This window comes from Clinocottus analis, unplaced genomic scaffold (genome assembly GCF_023055335.1).
Source record: "Clinocottus analis isolate CAN_PGR_092001 unplaced genomic scaffold, fCliAna1.0.p SCAF_21, whole genome shotgun sequence".
In the NCBI taxonomy this organism is placed as follows: Eukaryota; Metazoa; Chordata; class Actinopteri; order Perciformes; family Cottidae; genus Clinocottus; species Clinocottus analis.
The window spans coordinates 11095731-11122998 of NW_027175943.1; the positions used below are offsets into that span (position 1 = coordinate 11095731).

General features: G+C 40.7%; 1 protein-coding gene across 2 annotated transcripts in view; it reads left to right on the top strand.

Moving 5' to 3' along the window:
• The window catches only part of eml3 (EMAP like 3), a 44748-nt gene that overhangs the window by 12048 nt on the left and 5432 nt on the right, over nt 1–27268 (top strand). Inside the window, exons 3-17 of one of the 2 annotated variants that reach the window (XM_068587204.1) lie at nt 6971–7144; nt 8482–8596; nt 8792–9295; nt 12059–12169; nt 12439–12467; nt 16541–16576; nt 18311–18431; nt 18715–18864; nt 20318–20387; nt 20675–20785; nt 21097–21192; nt 23522–23656; nt 24403–24541; nt 24716–24867; nt 24987–25112. In XM_068587204.1, the coding sequence (XP_068443305.1) occupies nt 6971–7144; nt 8482–8596; nt 8792–9295; nt 12059–12169; nt 12439–12467; nt 16541–16576; nt 18311–18431; nt 18715–18864; nt 20318–20387; nt 20675–20785; nt 21097–21192; nt 23522–23656; nt 24403–24541; nt 24716–24867; nt 24987–25112 (2069 nt within the window). The remainder of the gene's footprint in view (nt 1–6970; nt 7145–8481; nt 8597–8791; nt 9296–12058; nt 12170–12438; nt 12468–16540; nt 16577–18310; nt 18432–18714; nt 18865–20317; nt 20388–20674; nt 20786–21096; nt 21193–23521; nt 23657–24402; nt 24542–24715; nt 24868–24986; nt 25113–27268) is intronic. The other variant, XM_068587205.1, reaches the window with a different exon arrangement.

The window sequence follows — 27268 nt, forward strand, 5'->3', positions numbered from 1 at the left end:
ATTTTGCTTTAAATGATATGACTGCATTCTCATTAGATTACGAGTTTACTCTCGTAGATTTATTTCCCCCAAAATAATGGGACTTTAGTCTCAATTTCTCAGAACACACAAATACGCTTTAAATGTACAGGAAATTGTGTATATGAGCAGGCGTCTTGCTGAAACACATAAACGTTATTTAAGTCCAGACGTTTACAAAATAATAATAAAACTGAGGCTTCAAAACAGCACTCTACAAACCAATGGTGGACGCGATAACAACTATATTCAGTTCCTGTCCACTCTGGTGTTGATTCAGCACAGATTGGGAAATTATGAGGAAATATATTCTTAGTAGACGAACATGCATTCTGTTTGGTGACTAATAGTTGATTTCAACAGAGTTTTTTTTTCTCAAAGATGTACACAAAAGCACCGCTTTAACTATTGTGTTTACCGATGTGTCGAAAGGTTTCTGAGAAATAAGTCATTCAGCATAAAAAAACTAATCAACGAAATACATCTTGACCAACACTCAGACAAGATGAGAGAAGTTGATCGACAGGAGAATGAATTTTGGAAAGCAATACAGAAAGTCAGAGAGCTTTACTGCATTACATACAGTATATATTTTGAATTGTGGGTTTTCCTTTACAGAAATAAAGATGTTTGCACCAAAAATTGCATGCAGGAAATTAAAAGTTCTACTGTAAAAAAAAAAGAAAGCAAAATTCTATGCCATGGGCAGATTTTTTGGGATCATCAAAGTATGTAAACATACTCTGATACAATCCTGAAAATGAACATTGTATGTTTCCCTTCATTCACACCTTTTATATTATACGCAAACCCTTTTTATACAACATTTTCTAGAGGGTATCGTAATTGATAACAATATAGGATAGGGTTCTATACGCATTATGCTTCTGAATACCTTTTCACTCATATTGTACAAAGGCTTTATTTGCTGTCTGTGATGGCTGAATGCAACACGACTCCAGAAGAAGAGAGAACATGGTGTCTGGAGGAAGGCCTGCTGCAATACAGCTCATCCATCACTGTCTGAGTGTTGAATGGGTTCATCCGGCTTTCTAAAGGGAAACTTGTTTATCTGCTAATGAGGTTTGCGCTTTGATGCTCCTCACTGACTGATGTCGGCTCTTTTCTTTTCCCTCAGAAAAGAAGGAGGAGGCCCTCAGTGGGAAGTTAGCATTCAGCATGTGTTTCTGCTTTTCTCAGCCTTTTTTTTTTCATCTATGTTTTCAGCGACGGCCTCACAAAAGGAGGGTTCGGAATGTTTTAATTGTTTATCACCAGGTAGTGTTTAGAGATGAGGGTTTAGGATGGCCATAAAAGCTCCAGCCACGCTCTTCTAAAGTCTGCAAAGGGCCCAGAGTGGGCTTCTCGCCCATCATTTAAAGACACACCAGCTTCTCAGTTACATTCCTGTAAATGCTTTGCGTGTGCAAACTCTTACTCCATATCTAACTGCTCATGATATTGATAATATTTACAACATTTCCAAAGCAATATTATATTTACTTTACTGTTAAAATGTTCATTGACTGTAGCTTAACAGCAATTTGTAAAAGAGTGGTTACAGTGGTGTGCAACATGTGACTCAGTTACTGCACTAGGTTAGTGCTGTGGAGATTAACAATCAGCCAATTTACCATGTTAGCTTTCTTTTTTATTCATATGAATGTTATTACCAAAGTCCAGTTCATGTGCAAGTGTCTTAAAACTTGCATTCTCTCTACTGACCAGCAGGGAGCGACTCCTCTGGTTGTATAGAAGTCTATATAAATGACTCTAATTCTCTCTCTTGATTTATTCCCTCAGTAAACATTGTAAACATGAGTTTATGTCTCAATCTATAGTTTTCAAGTCTTCCTCAATACAGCATGATGTTCATTTAGTAAATGATGGTTGAACAGACCATAAAGGTGAGTATGCTTTAGGGCGGGCTGACTGATTGACAGGTTGCAGCTGCTACCATAACTTTGATTAATCAGTTGCATAAAAACAACATGGCGACGGTTGTAATCCAAGATGGCCACAGCAAAGTCGCTCAACTCTAGGCTTCATGAACGCAGTCCACAAACCGCCCCTATGACTACGTCCACTTCTTAAATACGGGCTGTGGTTTTTGCACAGATCCTGAACTAGCTTTCAAGTTTCGAGTGGCCCTGGCTGTAGTAAACCACACAGTCCTAACCCTGAACCCAAACCCAACAGTATCTGTTCTTCAGTCGTGTTCTGTAAAACCTGCAGCTGCAGTGGTCTCCCTTGACGTTCCCAATTTGTTGCTTATTTCACTTCATCAAACACTTCCTCTTTTCTACACTGGCCGCCGGCCAGACATCTTTCTGCAGGCTTTTACTCTGACAGGTCGGGGAGGGAGCGTGAACTCTCTGTAGATGCATCAAGCAAGAGGAGAGCTGCTCTCCTCATCAGTCTGACTTAAATTTGAGCAGATTAATGATAAGTTGAGGTGTCTTTCCGTTGTTGCTTCGACTCAACCGCAATGTGACATCAAGTTATTGTCGTGACAGTGGCGGCATTTTCCATTTCAATCATTTTAATACAAGTTGCATGTAGGTCACAGCAGCAGGAAGGAAGGAAGGACAATGTTTTAAGTTAACATTCTCCTGCTAATTCTGAACTCTGCAGCCAGCTGATGCAGCTCCAGCTGCATGGCTTATAATGATGAACGATTCACCTTTCATATACCACGTTAGAAATGTATCCACCGGGAGAGATGAGGGAATTCTGTTTCTGCCTTGTGCAAGCTAACGGTTGTGAGCACAGAGGAGGAGGAGGCAACCCAACCAATTGAGAGGAGGAAGAATTCTGGCTACATGATTACCAGACATTATATTTTGCAACTTTTTGTAATGAAAGATGAGCAAATCTTGCAGGAAAAGTCAAGCTTTTCTCTCGGTTTAGTCTAAAATCAAATTTCTGTGATTTATAAAAAGTATGTATATATTTCACTGACTGAAAATGGTAATGGTAAATGGACCTGTATTTGTATTGCGCTTTTCTAGTCATCCAAAAGCACTTTAACACTACATGACATCATTCACCCATTCACACACTGATGGGAGGAACCACCATGCAAGGTGCCACATCAGTATTGTCAAGCATTCATACACTGTAGGCACAGCTACGGGAGCAATTTTAGGGTTAAGTGTCTTGCTCAAGGACACATCGACATGGGCTCGTGGCGCCGGGGATCGAACCACCAATTCTCTGATTGAAGGACGATCCTGCTCACCACTGAGCCACAGTCGGGCTGTTTTTTTATCAGCATTGTTACAGGTTTTTTACACACTGCAGCGTGGGGCATGTTCTCTTCTGAAGGTTTCTTCCTTTTTTTTTCCCATGAAAGGCATTTTTTTATTTTTGGAGCTTTTTCTTGATCCGGTCTTAGGTCCTGACAGGGATGTTGTATATGTGTACATATTGTAAAGCCCTTAGAGGCAAATTTCTGATTTGGGGTTTTACAAAATAAACTGATTTGAATTGAATGTTCTCCGTTAGGAATGTTAGCTTAGTCATAATTCTCCATTTCCCCATCATCTCCACTGGAGCGAGGGGAAGAGCCTGTAACCCCCTCTTCCCTAAAGAAAATGATTTCATTCAAAGTCAGACAGAAGCAGATGTTTTTAAAACTTAAAATTAGATTTTTGCAAAAAAACACATCTTCTCACCCCTGTAAGGATGTAAGGATTATTTTACAAGAAGAAACAGGGTTTATCTTTTACGCATGGCGTACTGATCATGTGATCACTCCAGAGCTTGTCTCAAATGTTACTCCTCGAGCCATGTTCCACTCATATTATTCTGAACGCTAATTAGTGCGCAGCGTTTCCAAGAAGACTTTTATTGTGGAGGGAACGTTTCCTCCACTGCACAGCTGGAGCAGCTCCAGGCCTTTCACAACAGCGCTGATGATGAAATGCCTGTTCCAGTGAAACGGTTACACCAGAGGAAAATGTCTTCAAGGGCCACAGTGAATCATGACTCTGGTGTGCCAAAACCTCCACGAGGCCGCAACTGTTTTTACATCACTCGGTTGGCAAAGACACTCCTGGTGATGACGGATACCAAACTGTCTGGATCCAGGTTGCGTCACATCTACAGATATCAAAGGGAATGTTTACTTTCTGCTTTATATTCACTAAAGACTTCATATGAGTATACAGTATATAAGAAGGTTTATAATTACTGTATCGAGGAATAATACATATTATCTTCAAATGTATGTAATATAATTTTTGAAATGATTAAGCCGATATTTTGCAAGCAGGAAGTGATTAAAAACCTATATTATAGTTTTAAAGTCATAATTAGTTGTCCATTCTGCAGAATTAAAGGTATCATTTTGAACTAAAAATCATTCTAGCTAGCTAGCTCACCCCGCTCTTCCTCCGCCGCTATAGACTACTTAGCCGGTAGGATAGTGGAGACAAAGCACTGATGAATGAGCAGATCATTTACATGTTGTTAAAAGCAGCCTGATGAAATTTCCAGGGAAGCAGTAAAGATTGCAAGTGCAGACTCGGGTTCGAGGAGTTCCATATATTGCAGTTCAAGGACCTTTTTGTTTCGTAGTGATGAGTCATGTTTAGAGCACAAATTAAACACGCTGATTAAATCTGGGCCTTTCTCTTTGTGGTGACAAGCTAACACACTAACTTCAAGACGTTATATGTTACGTGATGGTAGTGAGGTTGTGGTCATCTCCTTCCACTGATTCCCTCCGAGCCTTGTGGGATTTATTACTACAAATGATGTCCAGTTGCAGTCACAGCTGATGGCTTTTATTGTTTGTCAGCTTATTTCTGGTCACACCACCTCATAAAACCTTCCAGTGTTGTTAAGTGACACATCCTTCTGTGTCAGCAGGATTAACTTTGTTTGGATAAATAGAAAGGGCCACTAGAAGCCTGAAGGGTCTTAGGTTCGTACCCCAGCATCATTCACTCTTGCTCTTAGTCCACTGAATTTTAAGTTGAAACATTACTGGTTTCAGTTAAGCCAAATGGCCTCAATTAAAGAGATAGTTTGGATGTTTTGAAGTGGGCTTGTATGAGGTACTTCAAGTACCTACAGTAGATTGTAGAAACACACAGGAGTACCAGCATATGAGCAAAGCAATCTACTGTTAAAGATGTATCTTAGACACCTAAAAACATCACTCCGTTTAAAGATACGCTATTTCTTCCTCCTTTACCTTGCTGTCCGACTGCCTCTCTGATGGGGAGCTGAAGCCATCGTCTATGTTCTCTTTAAAGCCACAAGACTCCTTCTCAACCAGTTATATTAACTGGTTGTTGTTCTACCGCTGCCTCCATCGATGAGTTAGTGTTATTTGGTGAATTTTTTTTAAAGGGTTAGTTCAGATTCAGTCACGATCACTGCTGTGAAAAAAATATTTGTAAATTTTTGTCTAGTAAAGTTAAATAAAATGAGTAGTGTATACAATTATTGAACACATACTTTTATTTCAATTTTGTTTTTGCTGCTGGTATGCATGGTATCAAGATAGATATTGCTGAATGACCTATTGATTGAGTTTGAGCATGTAACATGTCAGCGGCGTTATCTCCACAGTCCGTAAGAACAAATGTTTGCTGCAGATGTTTCACATTAGAAGCCAATCAGGAATCTAATATCCTCCAAAGGGGTCCCTGCGAAAAATTGTTGTAATTTACGTCATGCAGATCTAAAGTGAAGTGCAAAGTATGACTTGGTCTTCCCTTCCGACTACGAAGGCACAGTGTTATTCCAGGTTCTTGGTCTCAAGTGTTAGCCTTTGCTCAAACTAAATGGAGCGGGCTTTAAAGGATTTGTGCAGAGAGGAGTGGTGTCTGAGACCTCTTACCTACTTATTACTGAGCGAGTAGGAAACTTTTCTGGGAACTTCTCGGTCAATTAACGCCGGTGCTTTATTGGCCTGCAGTGCAAAAACAAAACTTAAAATGGCTAAGCAAGTATCGAGTGGTTGAGTATTCATGAAAACTCATCAACACAGCTGAGTTGAGCTGGAGCAGGAAAATATCCTGATGGTCACTATGCACAGCTTTGTTCCGCCCAGTGACACAAGAACAGAAGGAGGCGTTCCACACACACGCACATGTGCACACATTTTTGGACCAGAACCAGCTGTGTGCCTCATATGCACTCACAAACACACTCCTGAACTGTAGCCCCAATCCACACACACAATGGGGTCTTTGAGAGCGCTCCTGACACTCCTCTGTTAAGTACAATGCTCCAAGCTCCAAGCAGCTGGGATCCCCTCTCCTTCAGCCAGTGTGCCAGAAAACACACACGTGTTGGTCTTTCTAAACTTGTGAGGACCATCGACAAAATGCACTCGCTAGCCCATTACCTAAACCATCACAACTAAAGACCTAACTTCAACTTTTTGGAGGGCCACGGCCCTAACCAAACCTAACCTTAACCCGAACTTAAGCTTAACAGTGAGGACCTGCCAAAATGTCCTTACATTGCAGAAATGTCATCACTGTGAAATTGGTTCTAACAAAGATTCAAGTCAGCACACACAGAAATGACACAAGGGTGACTTCAGAAGCAAAACATTTCTTTTACCTATTGTGCGTTATTACAGAATTGTTTGCATGTACTCATCTACTGTTTTCCTTTTTATTTCCATCGGAATATCAGGCAAATTTTACACATTCGATTAAAATATAGGCGACAAATGTAATTGTGATTAGTGTTGCGTCAACACTTATAAATGTACGTGTGTAATTACACACATAATTTGAGATTAGAAACAGAGTGCTCCAACAAACTGAACAAACATGATCACTATACTCGTGTTAAACTTTAAGCTTGTTGCTGGTTGTCAAGATGCTGCTCAAAGTTTCTAGCTTTTTACGGAAGTGGTTTTGTTGATGTGATCCTGGTTAGTTAGTTTGGCTCATTCCACCTTTTTTATGGTCTCTTTTTATAGACGATGCGTCGGCAGACGGCAGCACTGACCCAGACCGAGCTTCCATGATGGAGGTGCGTCTGCAGGCGCAGGATGATGAGATCACGCTTCTGAAGTCCTCGCTGGCGGATGCACTGCGCAGGATCCGCCTCCATGATCAGCTCTTACCGTTACTGAAACAGCAGCTCATTGCAGGTGAGTGATCTTCATATGCTCACAGTACATTGGGGGGTAGAACATCGCCCGGTGTTTTCACCAGGTAGCAACCTCGGGTTCTGCTAAGTGAAGCAGAAACTTGCATTTTCTCTGCTGTCCAGCGGGGCAACCCCTACCGTTTCAAAAAGAAGTCAGATAGTAGAGAGGTCTATGAAAAAATGACTCTACTTCTCTCTTGATTTATTCCCACAGTAAACATAAGTTTATGTCTCAATCTCTAGTTTCAAGTCTTCTTCAATACAGCTTATGGTGATGGTGTTCATTTAGTAAATTATGATCCATTTAGAGTCAAACGTACCATATAGCAGGGGATGCTTTAAGGCGGGTTACTGTGATTGACAAGTCGCTGCAGCCATTGGTTGCAAAAAAAACATAGTGACGGCCGTAATTCGAGATAAAGACGGCAAAATTGCCAAACTCTAGGCTTGAAAATGGCAGTCTGCAAACCAATGTTCACGTCCAATATCCAGTCTATGGTTCACACACTTTTTCTTTGCATATGCAAAAACAGTCATGTCCAAAATTGTAAAATGGACTTTTGGCAGCAAAGAAACCTACAACTATTAAGTTTTGCTCTTCGCGTTGCCTTGTGTGCTCAGTGTGATTGTGTAAATGGGATGAACAGACCTTGCATCGTCTAATCTCAAGGTGACGCTTTGATTTAGTAGTCCATTTTTGATTTTGTACAGAAACCATTATCTTTATCTAAAGGACTCAGTGTGATTCAACTGAACTAGATCAAACAATGTGATGTCCAGACTTGTGTGTTTACCTGTTCTGAATGTCTGCTATTGAAGGTATTATTGAAGGTATTTTTAGAAACAGGCGAGGCACTATCTCTCTGAAGGTAATTGCTCTAGTAGTATACACTCTGTTGTTCACATGAAAAAGTGATGGTTGTAGTTGGGTGAAGATTAAAAGAAGAGAGCTTGAGAGAGAAGTTCACCACCTGACCCATCACTACATAAAGTTGAGGGTCATTTTCACTGTTGGTTCTCTGAAAGAGTGTCACATGCAGCACTCACTGATTTTAATCTGAACTTAACATCATAATTAGAAATAGTGTAGTGCCTTATGTATTTCACTTCAACATTCCTGGCATAGGGTTACATTTTTTGATTTGTACAAGCAAATGACAAATAAAGTATTGTTATCGTGTGGGTTTTGAAATTAGGGCATCTGTGACAGTATCAAAACATTTCAAAATACAAACCCTACTCTATATGGTGGACACGTGCCAGTGCAGTTTTACACAGCGATAACAATCAATTGACGTCAATCAAACATCTTAATTAACAATCTTTTGTTGCACCCAGTGAACCCAGCTGCTGCTCGAGTGCTGAACCAAGTGTGCTGCTCTGATGGATGCACGGGCAGCAAAAGACTTTCCTCCAGCTCAACCATTGATGGGGTCCGCCACTCTGCTACCAGGTACTGGACCAAAAACTTAAGGGATCAGAAAAACAGCAGGGATGATGAGTGGCCATCACTTATTTCCCTTCATGAATAGCCATATTGTTGCTACATCAGAGGCCCACTAGTCTGTTCAGAAGGCTGCTTGTGTTCATATAATGTGTAATTTGTATGACTCTTCCGTGTTGACATCACCCTTTGAACTATCTCTAGCCAACTCCAACTGTCAGACAGCATTGTGACCAATGCCAATGGCCACATAGGAAACCCAGTGTCCATGACGCCGAGCCCCAGACCAGCAACATTGGACAGGTCAACTCAGACAGAGCCCAGTCTCCCAGGGAAGGACACTGGGCAGGACAGGGTTCCTCTCCACAGACGTGTCCAGAGCCTGCAGCTGGAGGACGCCCTCCCTCCTGTGCAGCCTTTGGTTGAGGGGACTCGGGCCAAGCTCCACCGCGCCCCCGGCTTGGAAGAAGAGGAGGAGGAGGAGGAAGATGAAGGAGAAGGGGAGCAGGAAAAGGAGCTGAGTTGGACGTCGTCGGTGGAGGAGCCCATTCAGCCCACCACGATCAGAGGCCTCCAGAGGGGGGACTTCCAGGATGGGAGCTGCTCCCCAGAGCAGCTGGGCTCAGCCTCGGTCAGAACCTCCGACTCCAACCTCAGCTCCCGCTCCGGACCCCTGATCCCCATCCAGGAAGCAGAGAAGAAACCGCTGTGGGTGATCTTGCCACCCTCAACACCGCCGTCTCCATAATCATGAGATTGATTGCATGGCTTTTAAGGACTAATCCAAAAAAAATCTTGATTCTGACTTGTGTGCCTGCAAACCCCAGTTGCGCTGCAACACCCCCGTGACCCGATCAGCCTCAGGTTGCTAGGGTGTAATCATGACGTGTTAGAGCAAGGAACCCGATTGGGGACGACATGTACTGTCGTCATCTTCCCACCAGCGTCCATGTGCTTGTTTGTCCATGTGTTTGAGCAGGGGGTGAGGGGAAACAAAAAGCCCATGTGGAACATAATGGCTGTACTCGTTTATACTGAGTGACATATTCAAGATTAGCTTCACGTCTCACAGATTTGAACCTAATGGAAAATGTGATGTGTGGGTAATTAAACACAGCATTCTGCACAAAAGGGGCTCAGATTACAGCATGTATCCACTTCAGCTGACCGAGAAAGGTCAGAGGGTTTGCACGAACATATATATCTATAAATATATATATAACATATTTTAAAATGGCATATCCGGTCAAATGCCATACATCAGAGTTAATATTCATCAAAAGAACCTCCAGAGTGGTCCTCCGGGTCACAACTTCACTGTAGCCTCAAAGTATTAAGGTTGATGGTTCTGTAAGATGACACAGATGTGCATAGTTGACACAGTGCCACTCAGGATCTGCCATTCAACTGGGTTTTGCAGAAACACACAAACCGCCTGAAACCTTGATTGTTTTGAATGCCGCTCTCACTCTTTTAACATTGTCTTCCTCAAACGAATCCAAGATTTCTAGCATGCTGTGCTCTAGTCTCCAACGATTGCCTTTGAAGTGATGAAAAAGCCCAGTACCTGAGCCACTGTGCTTTTTGTGTGTGTGTGTGTGTGTGTGTGTGTGTGTGTGTGTGTGTGTGTGTGTGTGTGTGTGTGTGTGTGTGTGTGAGAGAGAGAGAGAGAGAGAGCGTGCGTGCGTGCGTGTGTGTATAATGTGCTTGTGCATGCATGTGTTTCACTGGTGATGGTCAACATGTGCTCTAGTCCCTCAGCTCTGTCATGCCCCTCTGAGGTATTTGGAAAGTCGTGCATCTCTGCTCAGTCTTCTACACCTACATACAACATTATATATATATATATATATATATATATATATATATATATATATATATATATATATATATATATATATATATATACATATATATATATATATTAGTAGAAGAGAGTTTTTGGGAGGAGATGGTGGTTGCAAGTTTCACTTCTTCAATCTGTGACCAGTAATGTAGATACACGCCGAAGATTTGTTTTTGTCCCACAACACTTCCTCTATTGACGCTACTGTCACAATGGCATGTCGTCAGAAATTGGGGTGTGTCACAAGAAATCCCCAGAAACAATAGGATATTAATTATGGTTCAGAACAGTTTGTTTGTGGGTGATCCTGTTCATTCTAATTCAGTTTAAAACCTTCAGCAATTCTCTCCTCTACAAGTGGCTATTTTAGAAGTGGGTTTAATATTGATGACACTGAACTCCCCAAGTTCTATAAACAAGATGACATTTCTAAAAAATAAGTTTGACAGAGCAAGAAACGTGATCAGATGTCTGCCAAACTTGAAAGAAATGTAAACAGAGGTCACAATTCCCAAACTACAAAGTATTTTCAGACCTACTTCCTGCTCTACATGACTTTTTTTTAACTTGTTCACAACCTGTTCCACTTCTTGTTAGGGATGTGTTTGTCTACTCTAAAGTAAGCCAGTAGTAACCTAAGCTCATTCCCAAGGCCAAGAGTTGGCATCTCATTAGCTAACTACATCTTCTGGAGTTACAGGCGTTAGAAAAGACTGAACATCCACTGTGTGGGAGGCTGTGTGGCGTTTGGATTAACATTAGCTCTGTCCTGCTGTGTAATGGATTTGGTGAAGTTTACCAAAGATAAGTTTGCCAACACATTAGCTTTTCCTGTTCACGTTTTGCTGTGGACCTGTTAGTGTGTGTTGCCAGATCTCGCATAAGTGTCTTGCTCAGACTAAGAAATGTAAAATATCAATGAACAGTTTCTCCTAATTTGTCCATCTGAAAAAGGCCATTTCAGTGTCAGAATGTTCGGCAGATATGTGGCTTGCGAAAAATGAGTCCAATATTTACTCTAGACTATGGAGCAAAAATAATTTGCCTGTCCTGATGGAGTTAACAGACTAAGGCCCTGCCGGAAATTACACTAAAATCTGCCATCTACTTTCCGAATCGTCTATGCTGTAGTTAATCATATCTGCAACATCAACAGTTGCCAGCTAGAAATAGGAGGCTGCTTTTGTCTGTGTCTCTGAATCATCCACCAAATTCAGATGATAAATCTGCCACCACTATTAATATTGTAAACTGCATATTTGTATTCCTAAACTGGAAAGCTTTACATGTGTAGCAACAGTCACTAATGGGGGCAGTGCTTTATTGAGAAAGGTCAGTTACTTTGGTGAGTACAATGTAATTACAGAGACTAATGCTGACCAAAACAAAAAAGAAATAGGTTGTCGATTGTTGTAGGGAATTGAGTCAGTAAGCAATTCCCAACGTAGCAAACAAACATGCATGTTTCTGTGTGTACATACTAAATGTATACATGCAAAATATTCATAATCTATCATAACCATTGCCTAATCAGTGGGGTAACTGCATGCATCTGCGTGGGAGTTAGTGTCACACAGTGTTCGCTACTGGAAACTGAAGCAGATTTCTATCCTCTGGTATTCCAGGGTTCGTAGGAACAGCGAGAAACTGGGGAACCCGGACAGACAGAGGAAACGTCTGGACAAGAAGGCGGCGTCCTCGGCCAACCTCCTCACCCGCTCCTCAAGCCTGGAGAAGTGAGCCACGCTGCCATCACTCTCAGCTGTCACCACACAGTCACACAGCTCACTTTTTCCTACGGCTGCTGCAGCCTCACATATCTCATCAAAGAGACACTTGCTGGAACACTGATGGCCCCTATGAATTATAATAAAATTCCAATCCCATGAAAACCTTGCAGTAAGACAGTGTGTGATTTCTGAATTGGGCGACTGACCTAAGCTACTAGCTTCTTGAAATGATGTCATATTTTTTGGTCTCACACATTTGTTTTCTGTCTCCACAGCCGAGCTAAGGAGCTGATTGGCGGTGCAGGTGATGTATTTTTCTACTTTTTTTCATCTTTAATCCTGAAACGGAGACCGTGGTTTGCTGGGTATTTCTTTTCAGCATTCATGCAGTGATTAGAGGCCCTGAAAACACATTTTTAAATTAATTTCTTAATATTCATTTTCTGTCAAAATACAAGTTCTGGTCGAGATTTTAATATTTACAAATTGGAATAATGATGAATTAATGCTTTCATATTTATTTACCCTATTGATGCAAAAAATGTTCTTCGACATTCTTTTCCTCCACATGCTGAGTGTAGACATCACGGTCAGGGTGTTTGCATGGAAACCGAGAGCACATTGATTGACAAATGACCTTTGATGTGGAGTTCAATGTTTTTCCACCCAATGACTGCTGTCTGTAGTGTAACTAAAGTATAATCCTGAGAGGAACAAATATAGACACATTGCCAAGATTTTGTTATAATCAGGGGATTTTTTTTTCAAAGTTTCCTGACTTCAGCGTTGGCAAGGCCAGAGTTGAACGATACTTCTGTATTGTGCCCATACAGAGTCTCACTGGTTCACACATATATCTATCTATCTATCTATCTATCTATCTATCTATCTATCTATCTATCTATCTATCTATCTATCTATATATCTATCTATATATATATATATATATATATATATATATATAGATATATATATATATATATAGATATATATATATATAGATATATATATCTATATATATATCTATCTATATATATATATATATCTATATATATATATATATATATATATATATATATATATGTATGTATATATTACAAAAATTGCTGAAAGGACAGAAATAACAACAACAAAACAACCAATTTACATTCTTACATTTCTATTTATGTACAAATTAATTAATATAATGGGAGGCATATTTCTTTACTTTAGACAGATTCAAGCGAGTCACTTCCCCTGCTTCCAAACTTCATGCTAAGCTAGGCTATTTTTTGCTAAGCCGGGCTATTGTAAGTCAAGTGGATCAGGAGTGTTTTGTGAACAAGAAAATATGCATGAATAAGAGTTGATATATTACAAAAAAACTGACTGAATTGACCAAAGGTGGTGCTGACGGTCCGTGTACATTTTGATGGATTGTTAATTGGATTAAATTAAAGTCGAGAAAACGACCCACAATATCATCTCGTCTCTCCGGGAGACGGACCTTGAGTTTGTGGAGCTGTAGCAACCCAAGTTCAGCCAGCTTAAACCCCAGTGCCAGGGGTCCTCCAATCAGAACCACACTTTCTGTTGCTGCTTTCTTTGACTCCTGGCATCGGGGTTTGCACTGGCTGAAAACAAGTTGCTCGCTGCTAACCGCAGGTCCGTCTCCTGAAGCTGCCGTGCTGTCATCCCGCCAAAGTAGTCTCCGGGTGGCGGGAAGGAGAAAAAGAAAAACATGACAGTAGATATCTCTGAGTAACGGACTTGTTCCGGACACAGAAGAAGTCGGCTCCGTTGAATTTTTTCAGCACTATTTTTCTGCCGAAGACAACACACATACATTTCCTTCCAGTCTGTCTCCGCACATAAAGCTCCTTTAATGGTAACTCGCTTTTGTGAAAGTAAGACGGAACTACCGTAAAATAACTAAAGAGAACACATACCTGCAGAAGACAACACACATACATTTCCTTCCAGTCTGTCTCCGCACATGAACCTCCTAAACACACAAAACAAACGTATACAGGGAAAGTATATGACAAGGCGGCCGGATATAGACAGTACAAATGGCGCCAAATGAAAACACCCACAAAACACCCACTTCTACCGTCCAAACTATCAAGGCGACAGCTGGACGCCGCGATCGCATTAGCGACCACCACCGTGTCCAACAAACGGTCACATTTCAAAAGAATTAAACAAAACAGTGCAACATATTCTCCCTACATCTTACCTTCAACGATAACTCACTTTTATGAAAGTAAGACGGAACTACGGAAGCCTAGGAGGTGCAGAAAAGGCAAAACGCAACCTCCGCAGAAAACAAACTCAACTTTTCAAAATAAAATTCATACAAGATTGTTGAATGACAAACAAAAATAGAACACAACACATAGAAAATAGGAAATGACAGTGTGTTTTTAACTCCGTTACATCTGCAAAACACTTCATAGACGTCTTTGATATAACATCAACAGTGTAACCTCTTCACATTCAGTTGATAATGTTAATTCATTCTTTGAATGTTTTAAACAAAAATTGTGGCCATGTCTTATACATTGTACATTTTGTTCTAATCGGTGCTACCAATGGATGCATTACGCATTTGAAGGCTCTTTAAATAAGTATTTATCAACCTACCTTGATAACTGCCAACATAAAACTTTAGCTTGACATCCAGCTGAAAGCCACCAGTTCATTTAGAGTCTTTCTTTATGGCAACCCTTTGAACACCAGAAGTGTCACTCAACAGGACATTTCAACCTCTTTTTTTGATGCGAGTTCTTGTAAAGCCAAACTCCGCGGGGCCAGTTTAGGGCCGTGGGCGCTGCCTAGAATCATATCCACTGCGGTTAGACGAGCTGCCGCACCACTCCTGCCCGCCTGAAGGAATGATGGATGGTCAGCTTTGCAGAGGAGGTTGCCAAAAAAAACTCTCTTGCTCCCTCTTTCTCTCTCTCTCTCCCTCCCTAGCTCTAGCTTTTTCGATTTCTTAACAATGGAGAGTGGCAGGAAATTAAGGGGGGCGGGCATATTATAAATGTCTCTGGAGATGTATTTTTATTTTAAATACTGTTATGGTAGCAACCAAACTGTGACTGCAGCACTGACTATCAAAAACTCATACTCAAAACTGACATTAAACCATCTGTCAGGGTTTTATCAGGGTGGCTGAATTTGTTGCCACGTTTTGTGTTCGAGGACTCACTGCTGTGAGTCTGGTCACCGCCATCACCATCTGGACCCATGAAAGAGAAAAAGCTAAGGCCAGCTGGCCCGCCTCATTGCATTGATTTAGGAACACACCTCTGAGTGAACAGGGGTTGCTGATTACTGAACAAGGGTGGAAATAACATTAGCAAGCTAGGCTAACCAGCTTGTACGGGCCGAATGAAATACAAACCTTATAGCACATTGGAATTAGCATGGCTAGTGCTATATGGAAAAAAACTCACTTTATGAACATTTGTAGGCTACACAGTGAGATGGGGTCCTTCTGGCAATAGCGCACCACTTAGGTTACCAGCTAATCTCTTTGCAAAGCTTGCTCTCGGTTGCTAATACTTCCAAAAATACGTGCAAAAAAACGTTTTAGTGACGAGAATATAAATGCTTCGAATAAGGATTTTGTTACTCTTCAAAGCATGGCACAGAAAAAAGGTGTTGTTATGGTATCAATACTGAACGTATTGCGTTGGTACTAGAGTTAGACTAGTTAGTAGAATGTAGATCGTAAAGTGAAACCTAGCACTACATTACCTGGCAAAATTATTTTTTCCAACTTTTCACAGATGAAAAACATGAAGGAATTGAAAGAAAGACTTTCCTGGCAGACTACTATTTGTGATAATATTCTCCAAACAGGGACTTGTGACTGTACTCTCATGGGTACTGTAATCAGTGTTGTTAACTGGTGTTCTTATCGTCTTTATACTGCAGCGGGTTAAACAGGAACAAGTTTTTCTTCCTGTCTTGCCCAGGTTTGATTTATTTCTTCCTGTTTCCTGTTCACTGGCTTTTGCCTGAATGAGGTTGCTGTCTTGGTAAGTCGTCTTTGCATGGTGTCTCTCTGGCCTCTTACCAGTTACCACCATTTTATTGTCAGAAGGACAGATATTCAAAGACCTGAGAAGTCACATCCAGGCCCCCCCAGTCTAATAAAATAACAAAACCGCTGCCAAGGGAAGAGAGCCACGTTAGAATTTTCCGAAAGAAATGGATTATATAAGCCAGCTTGAAATTCAAAGCTCCTAGATCCATCCCGTAAAAGCATGGAATAGATCCTACAGGACCCTTAAAGTCAGGTCAGCCGGTGCTGGAATCGGCTATGACTTAAAGAGCAATCTTCGTGCTTATTAGTTTGGCTAACCTCATGCTTTCATTCTCACACAGGATCACCCGGATCCAGAAGAGGAACTTACAGCCAAGGTAGGCCGCTAATATGTACGTCATTTCTGGAGCTCTTTTTATGTGGAGCTTTACCAGAAAATAATAACAAAGGGATGATAACGTTGTTTGTTTTGTTTTGTGACGTTAACTGATGCAACGTCATAAGGTGCGATACACTGAGTTCTCCAACAGCATTAGTTTTAGCTAGCTAATAAACTGGCATGTCGAATGTTTTTTTATTTCACCTTTTCCTGCTGCCCCAAGTCCCCTAAAAATAATCAATTAGTGCAGTTTAAAGAAACAGTGTCTAGGATTTAGCAGGATTTACGAAATTCATGTATTTTAATATTCATAACAAGGTGGTTACTTGACCACCTGAAACGAAGTCATTGTGTTTTTGTTAGCTTAGCATGAGTCCTTCATGTCTACAAAGTGAGCGGATCCTCATCTTTGATTCAGTCAGGTTTCTACAGTAGCTCTAAAGGGACAACCTAACTACTCCAAAGAGAGCCTTTTATTCTTCTACGTAACCTGTAGGTCACCGTAGATTTTGATGGGATTTCAGTTGGTTGCAATCTGTAACTTCACCACTAGATGACGCTAAATCCCACAATCCACTCTACTCATGTTGAACTTACCGGTAATTAAAACACACTTCAAGTCAAAAGAAGGACTCAACAGTAATATTGCATGTTAGCACATAATGTATGTACCTGGTGTTTAGAGTCCATAGAAAAAAATATAATTCGCCCCGGGGAAAAATACAAATGCTTTTAGTCCTATTTAGAACATGCGCTAGTGGTGCACTTCAGTCTCTTGTGGCCAAAATGAGTATTACAACAACAAACACAAAAAGGAATTCAAAACTTTTTTCATGCAAAACCAAGAGAAAACTATCTTGCATCAGACGTAGATAATGTGTCACCAGAATCTTTTTGGGTGAGTGCACAAAAGTTATGAGACCTTGCAAGTATTTTTAATTGGAAAAACTGACCTTCTGAAAACCTATTTTTAGGCCCCTGCTCAAAAATTGCATAGCCAAACTAAAAAAGGGTGTATCTCTGCAACCACAAGGGCTATTTTAATAATTTTTGTGTTATATTAAAAGTTTACACAGGTGAGATGTTTTTCGGATGTGTAAATCTCAGTCTAAATGTTACTGGTTAACGGTAAACGGAGATGATGCACAACAAAAATTAAAAGGTTTCAGGTCCGCCTAGAAAAAATTACTTTCAGGATTATTTATTTAGAGTGATGCAACTGTAAGGTCTAAATCTCTCCCAAATAATAGCACAATCTGTGAACATTCTCTCTGCAAAGGTTGACTTAGATAAAGTTGACCAGAACAAAGTTATACAGAGAAAGTCAGACGAGGACTCCAAAATTTGCTGAGACCTTTGAATTTTCTCATACACCAAACCATATCATATCATCAACCATACCATTTCACTTGTATATTACCTGTGGTGTTCAATGCATCAAAATTTTTTAGCGGTTTGAGGCTTTTTTTATATAAAACTGTTTTATATAACAATTGCTCAGTCTTCCTTTGAGTAGATACACCTATTTTAAATTAAAAAACAACAGTATAAATCATAAAGGCTCTCTCTGCCTTAAAGGCCCTGGACAGTAGTTGATCATTTACAATGGATAATAAATGATTGTATGAGGAAGTAGGATTACGATACGGGGGAACTAGAAAAATAAAACCCTTCTCTGTCTCTCTGTGTATTACCACTACATTTCTGGTCCTCTGCTGTGTTTGTCTTCCAGAACAGTCGATCAAAATGTTCATCCGAGGCCGGCCGATAACCATGTACATCCCCTCTAACATCCAGAACTATGAAGACCTGAAGATGGAGCCGCCCGCTGAGAGACTGGAGTTGGACTGGGTGTATCCTTCCACAACGCCGCAGAAGCGTTCAGCCTCTTGTTTATATTCATGAGGCTTATGTTGCATTCAGATAGTGATGATATCAATGAGTGCTCATTTCCTGGATTCAAGCCACACTGTGTGTATCGGAAAGTATCTTTGTAATTGTCCAGTGTCTGTGAGGGTAAATGAACTGTTTGATAAAGGCCCAGTTTTCATTGTTAGTCAAACTTTTCCTTTAAGGGAATGAAATAAACGTCAATGATTAACATGAACGTCACCCACCTTGACCCCGTCCTGCCAGCTATGGTTACCGGGGCCGGGACTGCCGGGCCAACCTGTACTTCCTTCCAACGGGCGAGGCGGTGTTCTTCATCGCCTGTGTGGTTGTGCTTTACCACATCAACAATCGCACACAACGTCACTATCACAAACACACCGACTGTGTCCGCTGGTCAGTGGAAGACCGTTTATATCCTCTGCATAGAGCGATACAATCAAATAACACACTTAGGCTAGATGTGTTTCGGCAAGCAGCTAAGTTGCTGACTCAATGGCAAATTACTTTGTCTTTACATCCAAAGCATGATGGGATTTGTTGCGCCTGATGGTGAAATTTCAAATATCATAATCATCTTAAATATACTTTTTTTTTAAATTAATACTTCAACCTAGTAGACCGCTATTCTATTTGACCTTGACTACATCATTCACATAAACAAATCTTGTCCTAAATTCACAATGTTAACCACCTTTTTTTTTAACTGTTGACTATTTAACATATGCACATAACTTAACTTAACATAACATAACATGAAATGCCATGGAAAAGTTGACATCACAGTGATTTACACTATTGTCTCAATTAAGTTTTAAACATGTGGTGTGCTAAAAAGGTGTGGAAATACAGGCAAAGATTTGTCTTTGTGTAATACTTTATTTCATTAACACCGCCTTAGGGTTAGAACATGTACTGTATGCAGTACTAGTACTGTCATGCACTATGTAACCTGTGGTGAGTATGCCATAAGCCTGTAAACAAATGGTGTGAAAACCAGAATCTAAAAGTAGTCTTGTGCTCAAGAGAGTTAAAATCTATTAAAACCTATTGAAATCATTACAGACCACTCAAACCTGTCACAACATTTCAAAGTCTATTTAACCGTGTTAAGAGGGAGCAACACACCTATACGCCTGGGGCAAATAAAGAGAGTTATTATTGCTTAACCCATACGAAACCCATCCAGCACTTAATATGGCTGCTGGAGGCTGCTGCAGTATTAACTGTGTGCACCAGAGTTTGGCAGGCTATCAGCCTGCTGGCATGTCACCACATGCCTCTAAACCGCTTTCAGCACAACAAAAGAACCAATGTCTGATTTGATGTCACTTTTGACAGCTGAGATAAAAAGAAAACGAGTTCATATCAGGTCTCTGAGGCAGGTAACGTTCCTACCACGTGATGTCAGCGACCATGGAAATACTATTAAGACGGCCTTCAGCGGAGTCTGTGAACCAACGGCTGTTTTCCCAACAGATCACACTGGATCCCATTTCCTAACTGCCAAAGCGCTCAACACAAAGTCATGAATAGGAGCAACCTGACCAAATAATGAGACCAGGCATTAACACATGCACTCCGTGAGATGAATCCGATTATTTAGTTTCTTAACTGCTCTCAGACCAACAAACTATTTTCATATTCACAGTGTGAGTGTTTTGGACCAAAAAGCAAACAGGAAAAGTGATGATATTATTATTATATATTATTTCATCACAAGTGCTTGTTATGGGTAATTACATATGTTTAAATGTTACAACTCAATATATGTGAATCGAGCTTTGTCCAAAAGCCTTGTAGAACCGTTTTTATTCATTTGGTTAAATACTTGTTGTACTTCCTGCAGTCTTACTCTCCACCCTGACAAGGTGCGCGTGGCGTCTGGCCAGACAGCCGGCGTGGATAAAGACGGCAAGGTAACTACTGCTGGAATACCAGCCTGATGGACTTGGATCACCTATCTTATATTCATATTTCTATATGCTGTAATTCTGTACGCTTACAGCATTAATGTATATGTCCCATTTAAAGTCAGACATCTCATTGGTAACTTAGTATCAACCTTACGGATATACAGTGTTTTGCTCCATTTAAAATTTTAAATCCATTTTAAATTTTTGACTGCATAAAAACTGTCAAACTGTCTGTGTGTGTGTGTGTGTGTGTGTGTGTGTGTGTGTGTGTGTGTGTGTGTGTGTGTTAGCCCCTGCAACCTTGTGTTCATATTTGGAACTCCACCACCCTGGTCACCCTGCAGCAGATCGGCCTGGGAACCTTCCAGAGGGGAGTGGGATCGGTTGCGTTTTCCTTTGCTGTGAGTTAATTTCTAATACACCATACTGTATATAGTATTCTCAAATATTTATTTCTAAATAGTTTTGTTCCATTTCAGCAAGGACCAGTTTTATATTTGAAAAAGTAAGGAATGAATTTATTAGATTATTCTGATAGCCCATGAATACAGAATTATTGATGGTAGCTTAGCGTAGATAAAAACCATTAGTGAAGTACAACAGTATGAAGTGAACGCAGCAGAGCGGTGAGTATAACACGACAAGAGTGAACTAGCGCTGTGGAACTTTACGTTGCACTGAGTTTACAATGTTAATTGGTTCCCGTCCGCAGGACTCTGGAGCGTTTCTGTGTGTGATCGACGACTCAAACGAACACATGCTGTCGGTGTGGGACTGCAACAAGGGGACCAAGCACGCAGAGGTCAAGGTAAAGAATGAGACCGCTTATTATCACCAGCTTTATTCAAGAGGAGGACTGCTGTTTAACTTCCTCATAATGTGTTGCACTCATCTCCACTGACTACTCACATTTTTAAAAGTATAGCTCAAAGATACAGTAATAATACATATTGGAAAATATAGGCGTGAATCCTTCTGAAGAAGGTAAATAAAACATATTGTGGGTTTAAGATTCAGGATTTTAAAAAAAAAGTTATCATATAATATAAAATAACCTGTTTTTTGCCACAAACTGCATGGGCTTAACATTCACGTATCTTGTGATGTCAGGCCAAAGGTTCCGTGTTCCAGAATGTTAGGTTCTGGAATGTCTGTGTTCCGGAATTTTCAGGTTCTGGTTTTACAGAATGTTAGGATCCGGAATTTCAGGGTTCTAGGTTGCAGAATGTCAGGGTCCTAGGTTCTAGAATGTGATTGTTCTAGGTGACAGAATGTCAGCATTCTAGGTTCCGGAATATCTGGGTTCTGGTCTGGAATGTCAATTTTTACCTTGTCAAAATTTCTGAATGTTATTTTCTCCTTCCCAACAAGCTAGCTAGCATGACATGGCACCAATGGATTTGTTGGGTTGTCTAGTTTCACATGAATTGTAATAATATGTTCACTAGCTTTAAAACCAAGCGTCAGTCCAATACATACATACTTATGTTAAAAAAGAGAGCCGTTGATGCTCTCAGTCTTTGAGCTAAGCTAAGCTAAACATGCTACCACACCTCCCACAGACGCTTACCTCGTGTCATCTGACTCAAACCGCCCGACTTCCCAAAATGTTGCGTTGTTCCTTTAACAGGTTTCATTGGGGGATGTGCTTCTAAAATTTTGAGAACGTTTTACATTATCTGACATTTATGAATTTATCAGCCAGCGCAGGGAATCATAATCCCTGCAGAAACAATGAAATCCTTCAACGAAGTCAAAGCGTGGGAATCCTCCAGGCTGCTGAGCGCGAACACAGTGACGGCCGGCCAGCGTGGCTGCACGCTGAATGTGTAGATGCTCTTTATAAAAGAGGTCTGTTTGGAGAGATTAACGGGGGAGGGGGGGGGGTCTCTGCTTTTATGGGCTTTCATCCCAAAACGCCTCAACTTCCCCGAGAGCAATTTCAGCCCGGCTGTCATGGCAACAGTGTAAATATTTCATCGAGTGAATTTGTCCCGCTGTATGTATGTATGTATATGTGGGTGTGTGCGTGTGTGTTATGTAGTGCAGCAATGGGAATGCAAAGGTGGGTGTTGTATATCATGTCACGTCAGGATTTTATTGGGCTTGTGCAAGAACGTATGGTAGCATCCAGTGCGTGGATCAGTGAGGGAAGGCGGCTCAAAGCTGACCCACACTGTATAAACAAACGAGTTCATCCAACAGGAACCAGATAATTATACCCCCCCTTTCCTCCCCCTCCTCTCCAAAGCACTGGAATAGTCCATATGCCACTACAGCTCAGCCATGAATGGAGCTTTTTGTGTGGAAGCGATGCTGCTGTACTTCCTGTACATACTGAAGACCTGCTGCTTTGAAGTGGGTTTGCATGAGGCACTTCTCCACAGTCAGTGTGCTACTTCAGGAGATGCAGTTTGGAGAAACGGAGCAATGCACTGCTAAGGACGCGTTTCAGACACCTAAAAACATTCAACAGCAGTTTAAGTAAACGCTATATTGAGAATATTTTTGTGTGACTTTGGTGTTTGAAAGGTTTAAATGCCAAAAAACACACAATAACACAAACAGATTAACTGATCGACCAACCTCCACTGTGTTCTGCCAGCTCAAAAGAGTCTGGTGGCTTCAGTGGTCTAAAATAGGTTTTTATTCCTGCCTATGTCCACAGCAGTATATTGCTTTGCTCTGTCGTCTGTAGTAACACACTGACTATGGAGAAGGACCTCATACAACCCTACTCCAAAACATACAAACTACATCTAAAACTGCCTGACATTATCGCCAAAGCACAATGTCATGTTGTTGCAACTGTGCTGTTGGAATGATAAAAACAATGAGCTAAAGGAGACTTAAAAGTTCCATAAAGCTTTGTGGAGCTGCAGAGTCGTGTGATAATTCTCTGTGCAAACTCTTTCACCTTTCACTTCCTTTGATCCAATATTTGCATAAGAATATTGAGATGTGCAGCTTTAAATAGACATAGTTCTTAAAGCCACAGACATCAATATGATTTACATTTATATAACGAATGACTGAAGTGACTGTAAAATAATAATCAGGGAGTTGATGACAGAGATAACAATTATCATGTTCTGTGTGTGTGTATGCGTGTGCGTGTGTTGCGTGCGTGTCTCCAGAGCACCAACGAGGCGGTGTTCTCCGTGGAGTTTAACCCCAGTGACAGCACCAACATCATCACCTGTGGCAAGTCCCACGTGTACTTCTGGACGCTCAGTGCAGGGCAGTTCACCAAGAAGCAAGGCATCTTCGGGGTGAGACACACGTTTATCCTCACTTCACTTATCGCCCGGGTAGAAGTGAACTTGCAACTACCTCAGTTTGAGGCTGAAAAAGGAAGTAAGGAGAACAAAGAGAGCTGAAACATGAAATGAACCATAAGAGTGCAAAAAGTCTGATACGTCCAAAGGAGATTTTTAAATCTGATTTAAAGGGTGGAGTATAGTGAAGCACACATATATATATATATATATATATATATATATATATATATATATATATATATATATATATATATATATATATATATATATATATCCTGAATCAAAAACACTGGCCAACGAATTTAGCGACCTTCAGTATAGCTAGCTAAAACTCAAGTATCCTGGACTTGAGTCACAGATCTGATGGGATCGCCACAAAAGAAGAAAAATGGAGCAAATAGATATTTCCAATAAGACCCTAACATCATTTAGTCGGAGAATCCTGCTCTTTGTGCTTTTATTACTAAAGCGAACACTCCTTGAGCAACTACTCTGTCTCAACGCCAACAGAAGAGCAGCTGCTGGATCTGTTTGCAGTGCAGCCAAACAAACATACACTGTAGAACGAAGAAGCCGCTCAATAATCTTTCTTTGTCAGTCAAGTTGTGAACAACTGTAATGTAAATTCCTGCTGCGCACGGCTAACATACAGAGCCGCTATATATATAATTTTTTTTTTAACATATATATTTAACTAACAGTGGATCAAATTTGTGTTCTACAAACAATCTTTTCAGAAATACAAGAAGCCCAAGTTCATCCAGTGCTTTGTGTTCAGTCTGACTGGAGACGTCCTGACAGGCGACTCTGAGGGAAACATCCTGACGTGGGGCAAATCGGCTGCAGATGTCAAAACGCTCGGTAAAGGAGCCAAAGGTCGGTGCTGTATATCAATATATACGGAAATTAAATTAAATTATGAAAACCGCTAGCATTTAAAACTGGAAATGTTTGCACATTGTTATGATATAAATGCCCATCATTATTTGTGCAAATCACCAATCCTTTGGTCTCCACACGCTCTCATGTAGTGGCTTTATTTTCCCACAGAGACCTTGCAGATCATGCGACAGACCAGAGCCCATGAAGGCAGCGTGTTCACGCTGTGCCCGCTGCAGGGCGGCGCTCTGCTCAGCGGAGGAGGGAAGGACCGTAAGATCATCCGCTGGAGCGCCGACCTGGCACCCGAGAGAGAGTGTGAGGTGAACCACAGCTGTGTGTGTGTGTGTGTGTGTGTGTGTGTGTGTGTAGCTTGTGGTGGTGGGCTCCTTGAAGTTGCATTCAAATAAGGCTTGTTGATTGAATGTGATTTTCTTTCTAGATTCCAGAGAATTATGGAGCAGTCCGTACCATCGCAGATGTGGACGGGGAGGAGCTGTTAGTTGGTACGACCCGTAACGCCATCCTCAGAGGCACCTTCTCAGGCGGATTTGTGGCCATAGTGCAGGTAGGCTATGCCAATGATGGAGTCGTACGTTATCATTGTGAAGTTTTAGTGACCCTTTTCAGGATCCTATATTCCTAAATTTAAGCTTTTGTATGGGCTGTAGTGGAAGAACGAGAGCATAAAGCATAAAGAGTAAGATTTGTCTGTTGGGCCCCTCAATCCTGAATCAAAAACACTGGCCAACGAATTTAGCGACCTTCAGTATAGCTAGCTAAAACTCAGGTATCCTGGACTTGAGTCACAGATCTGATGGGATCGCCACAAAAGAAGAAAAATGGAGCAAATAGATATTTCCAATAAGACCCTAACATCATTTAGTCGGAGAATCCTGCTCTTTGTGCTTTTATTACTAAAGCGAACACTCCTTGAGCAGCTACTCTGTCTCAACGCCAACAGAAGAGCAGCTGCTGGATCTGTTTGCAGTGCAGCCAAACAAACATACACTGTAGAACGAAGAAGCCGCTCAATAATCTTTCTTTGTCAGTCAAGTCGTGAACAACTGTGATGTGATTTCCTGCTGCGCACGGCTGACAAGCCGAGCCGCTGATGAGACAATGTTACTCTGTTTCTGGGACACACTGAATGTTGTATTCCAACAACATAAAAACACATTACAGATACATTGCTCTTCCTGCGGCTTCTTCACAATCTAAGCCTGCGTTTGACCAGTTGAGTGCCTTTTAATGTGCAGCGTCATTGAAAACTACTATCGAGAGATAATTACGGAAGGAAAATACTTTAAATGGCTGTTGCATGAACAATGCTTACCATGAGTGGAATCAAAGACTCTGGGCTCCCATGTGTTTTTGGCTGTACATGGTGGGCACTTGCAGAAGACTGAGCACACACACAATGCACATAGATTGGGAGAATGTAGTTTGTGTCCCCTAACGTGTTAATTCAGTGTCGTGTATCCACATTTATTCAGCCTGTTAAGATCCAACAGCTTACCGTCAACAGCTGGCATCAGAATGCATTTTAGTCTCCACTGACCTCTGGAATTTGGCTTCTTGCTCGCATTGGATTTTCATCTGTGGGAAAGTGAAACATCTTCCAGACAGGAAAATGCATACAGAAGTCTAGAGCACTGCTCGTGTCCCTTTGAAGGTTCAGAGATCACTGCGTGACTTTGTTACGTGAAAAGATTTGTACACATCTTTGATGTGCATCATGGCTGTGGACATGTAAACAAGCCTAATGTGCCTTTGAAAAGTGAATCCGGAAATTCTCATTTCATATAGAAGATAATATTTTTCTCAAGGAAAAAACAACTATATTGTACTTAGGTTGCCAGTTAACTGTGTCAGGAAAGCGTTGAAAGTCAGATAGGATCAAGGGAAATCCGATGAGGAACTTTTGAGAGCACTTAACATTGTTTTTTTACAAGTGTTTAAGGGAAACCATCTTAACTTCTGTTAGAAAAATTTACTCGACACCTGGTGGTAAAATCATTAAACAGGAACATTTATTCGTTGCAAGGAAGGAGCAGAGTCAGAAGTACAACATGATAGACAAATTGCATATCCAAGACTGCCCAAAGATCTCTCAGAGAACCACCTCTTAAATACTCATCATGACCCACTAACAGAAACCCTCATGACGTCTTCGGCCTAATCGGGAACCTTTCCCCTCGTCCCATAGAGCGGTTTGCAAGAAAGGGTCATATGATAACAAAGGAACTGCACGTTCTTTCAGATAGAAACATACAGATTCCTCAGTCTCACTGCTATCAGGAGACATGCTGAGTTTGTGTGTAAGATTAAACAGAGACAGTAACATGAGAAGTCTGAATATAACAGTGAAATAGTAAATTTTTAAGTGTGAATAATTTTTTCTTCCAACAACTTCTGATATGAATTAGTCAGCGAAACTGAACCCTGGTGATTCTCCATCTTCAGTATGGTGAGCGACGGTCAAAAACAGTTTGTTTCAGATGCCTTTTTTTGGGGGCAACTACACTTGCTGAGTGTCTACTGGTGGTACAATATATATATATATGTATATATATATATATATATATATATATATATATATATATATATATATATATATATATATATATATATATATACATACATATATATACATATATATACATATATATATATACATATATATATATATATTATATATATAAATATATATATATATATATA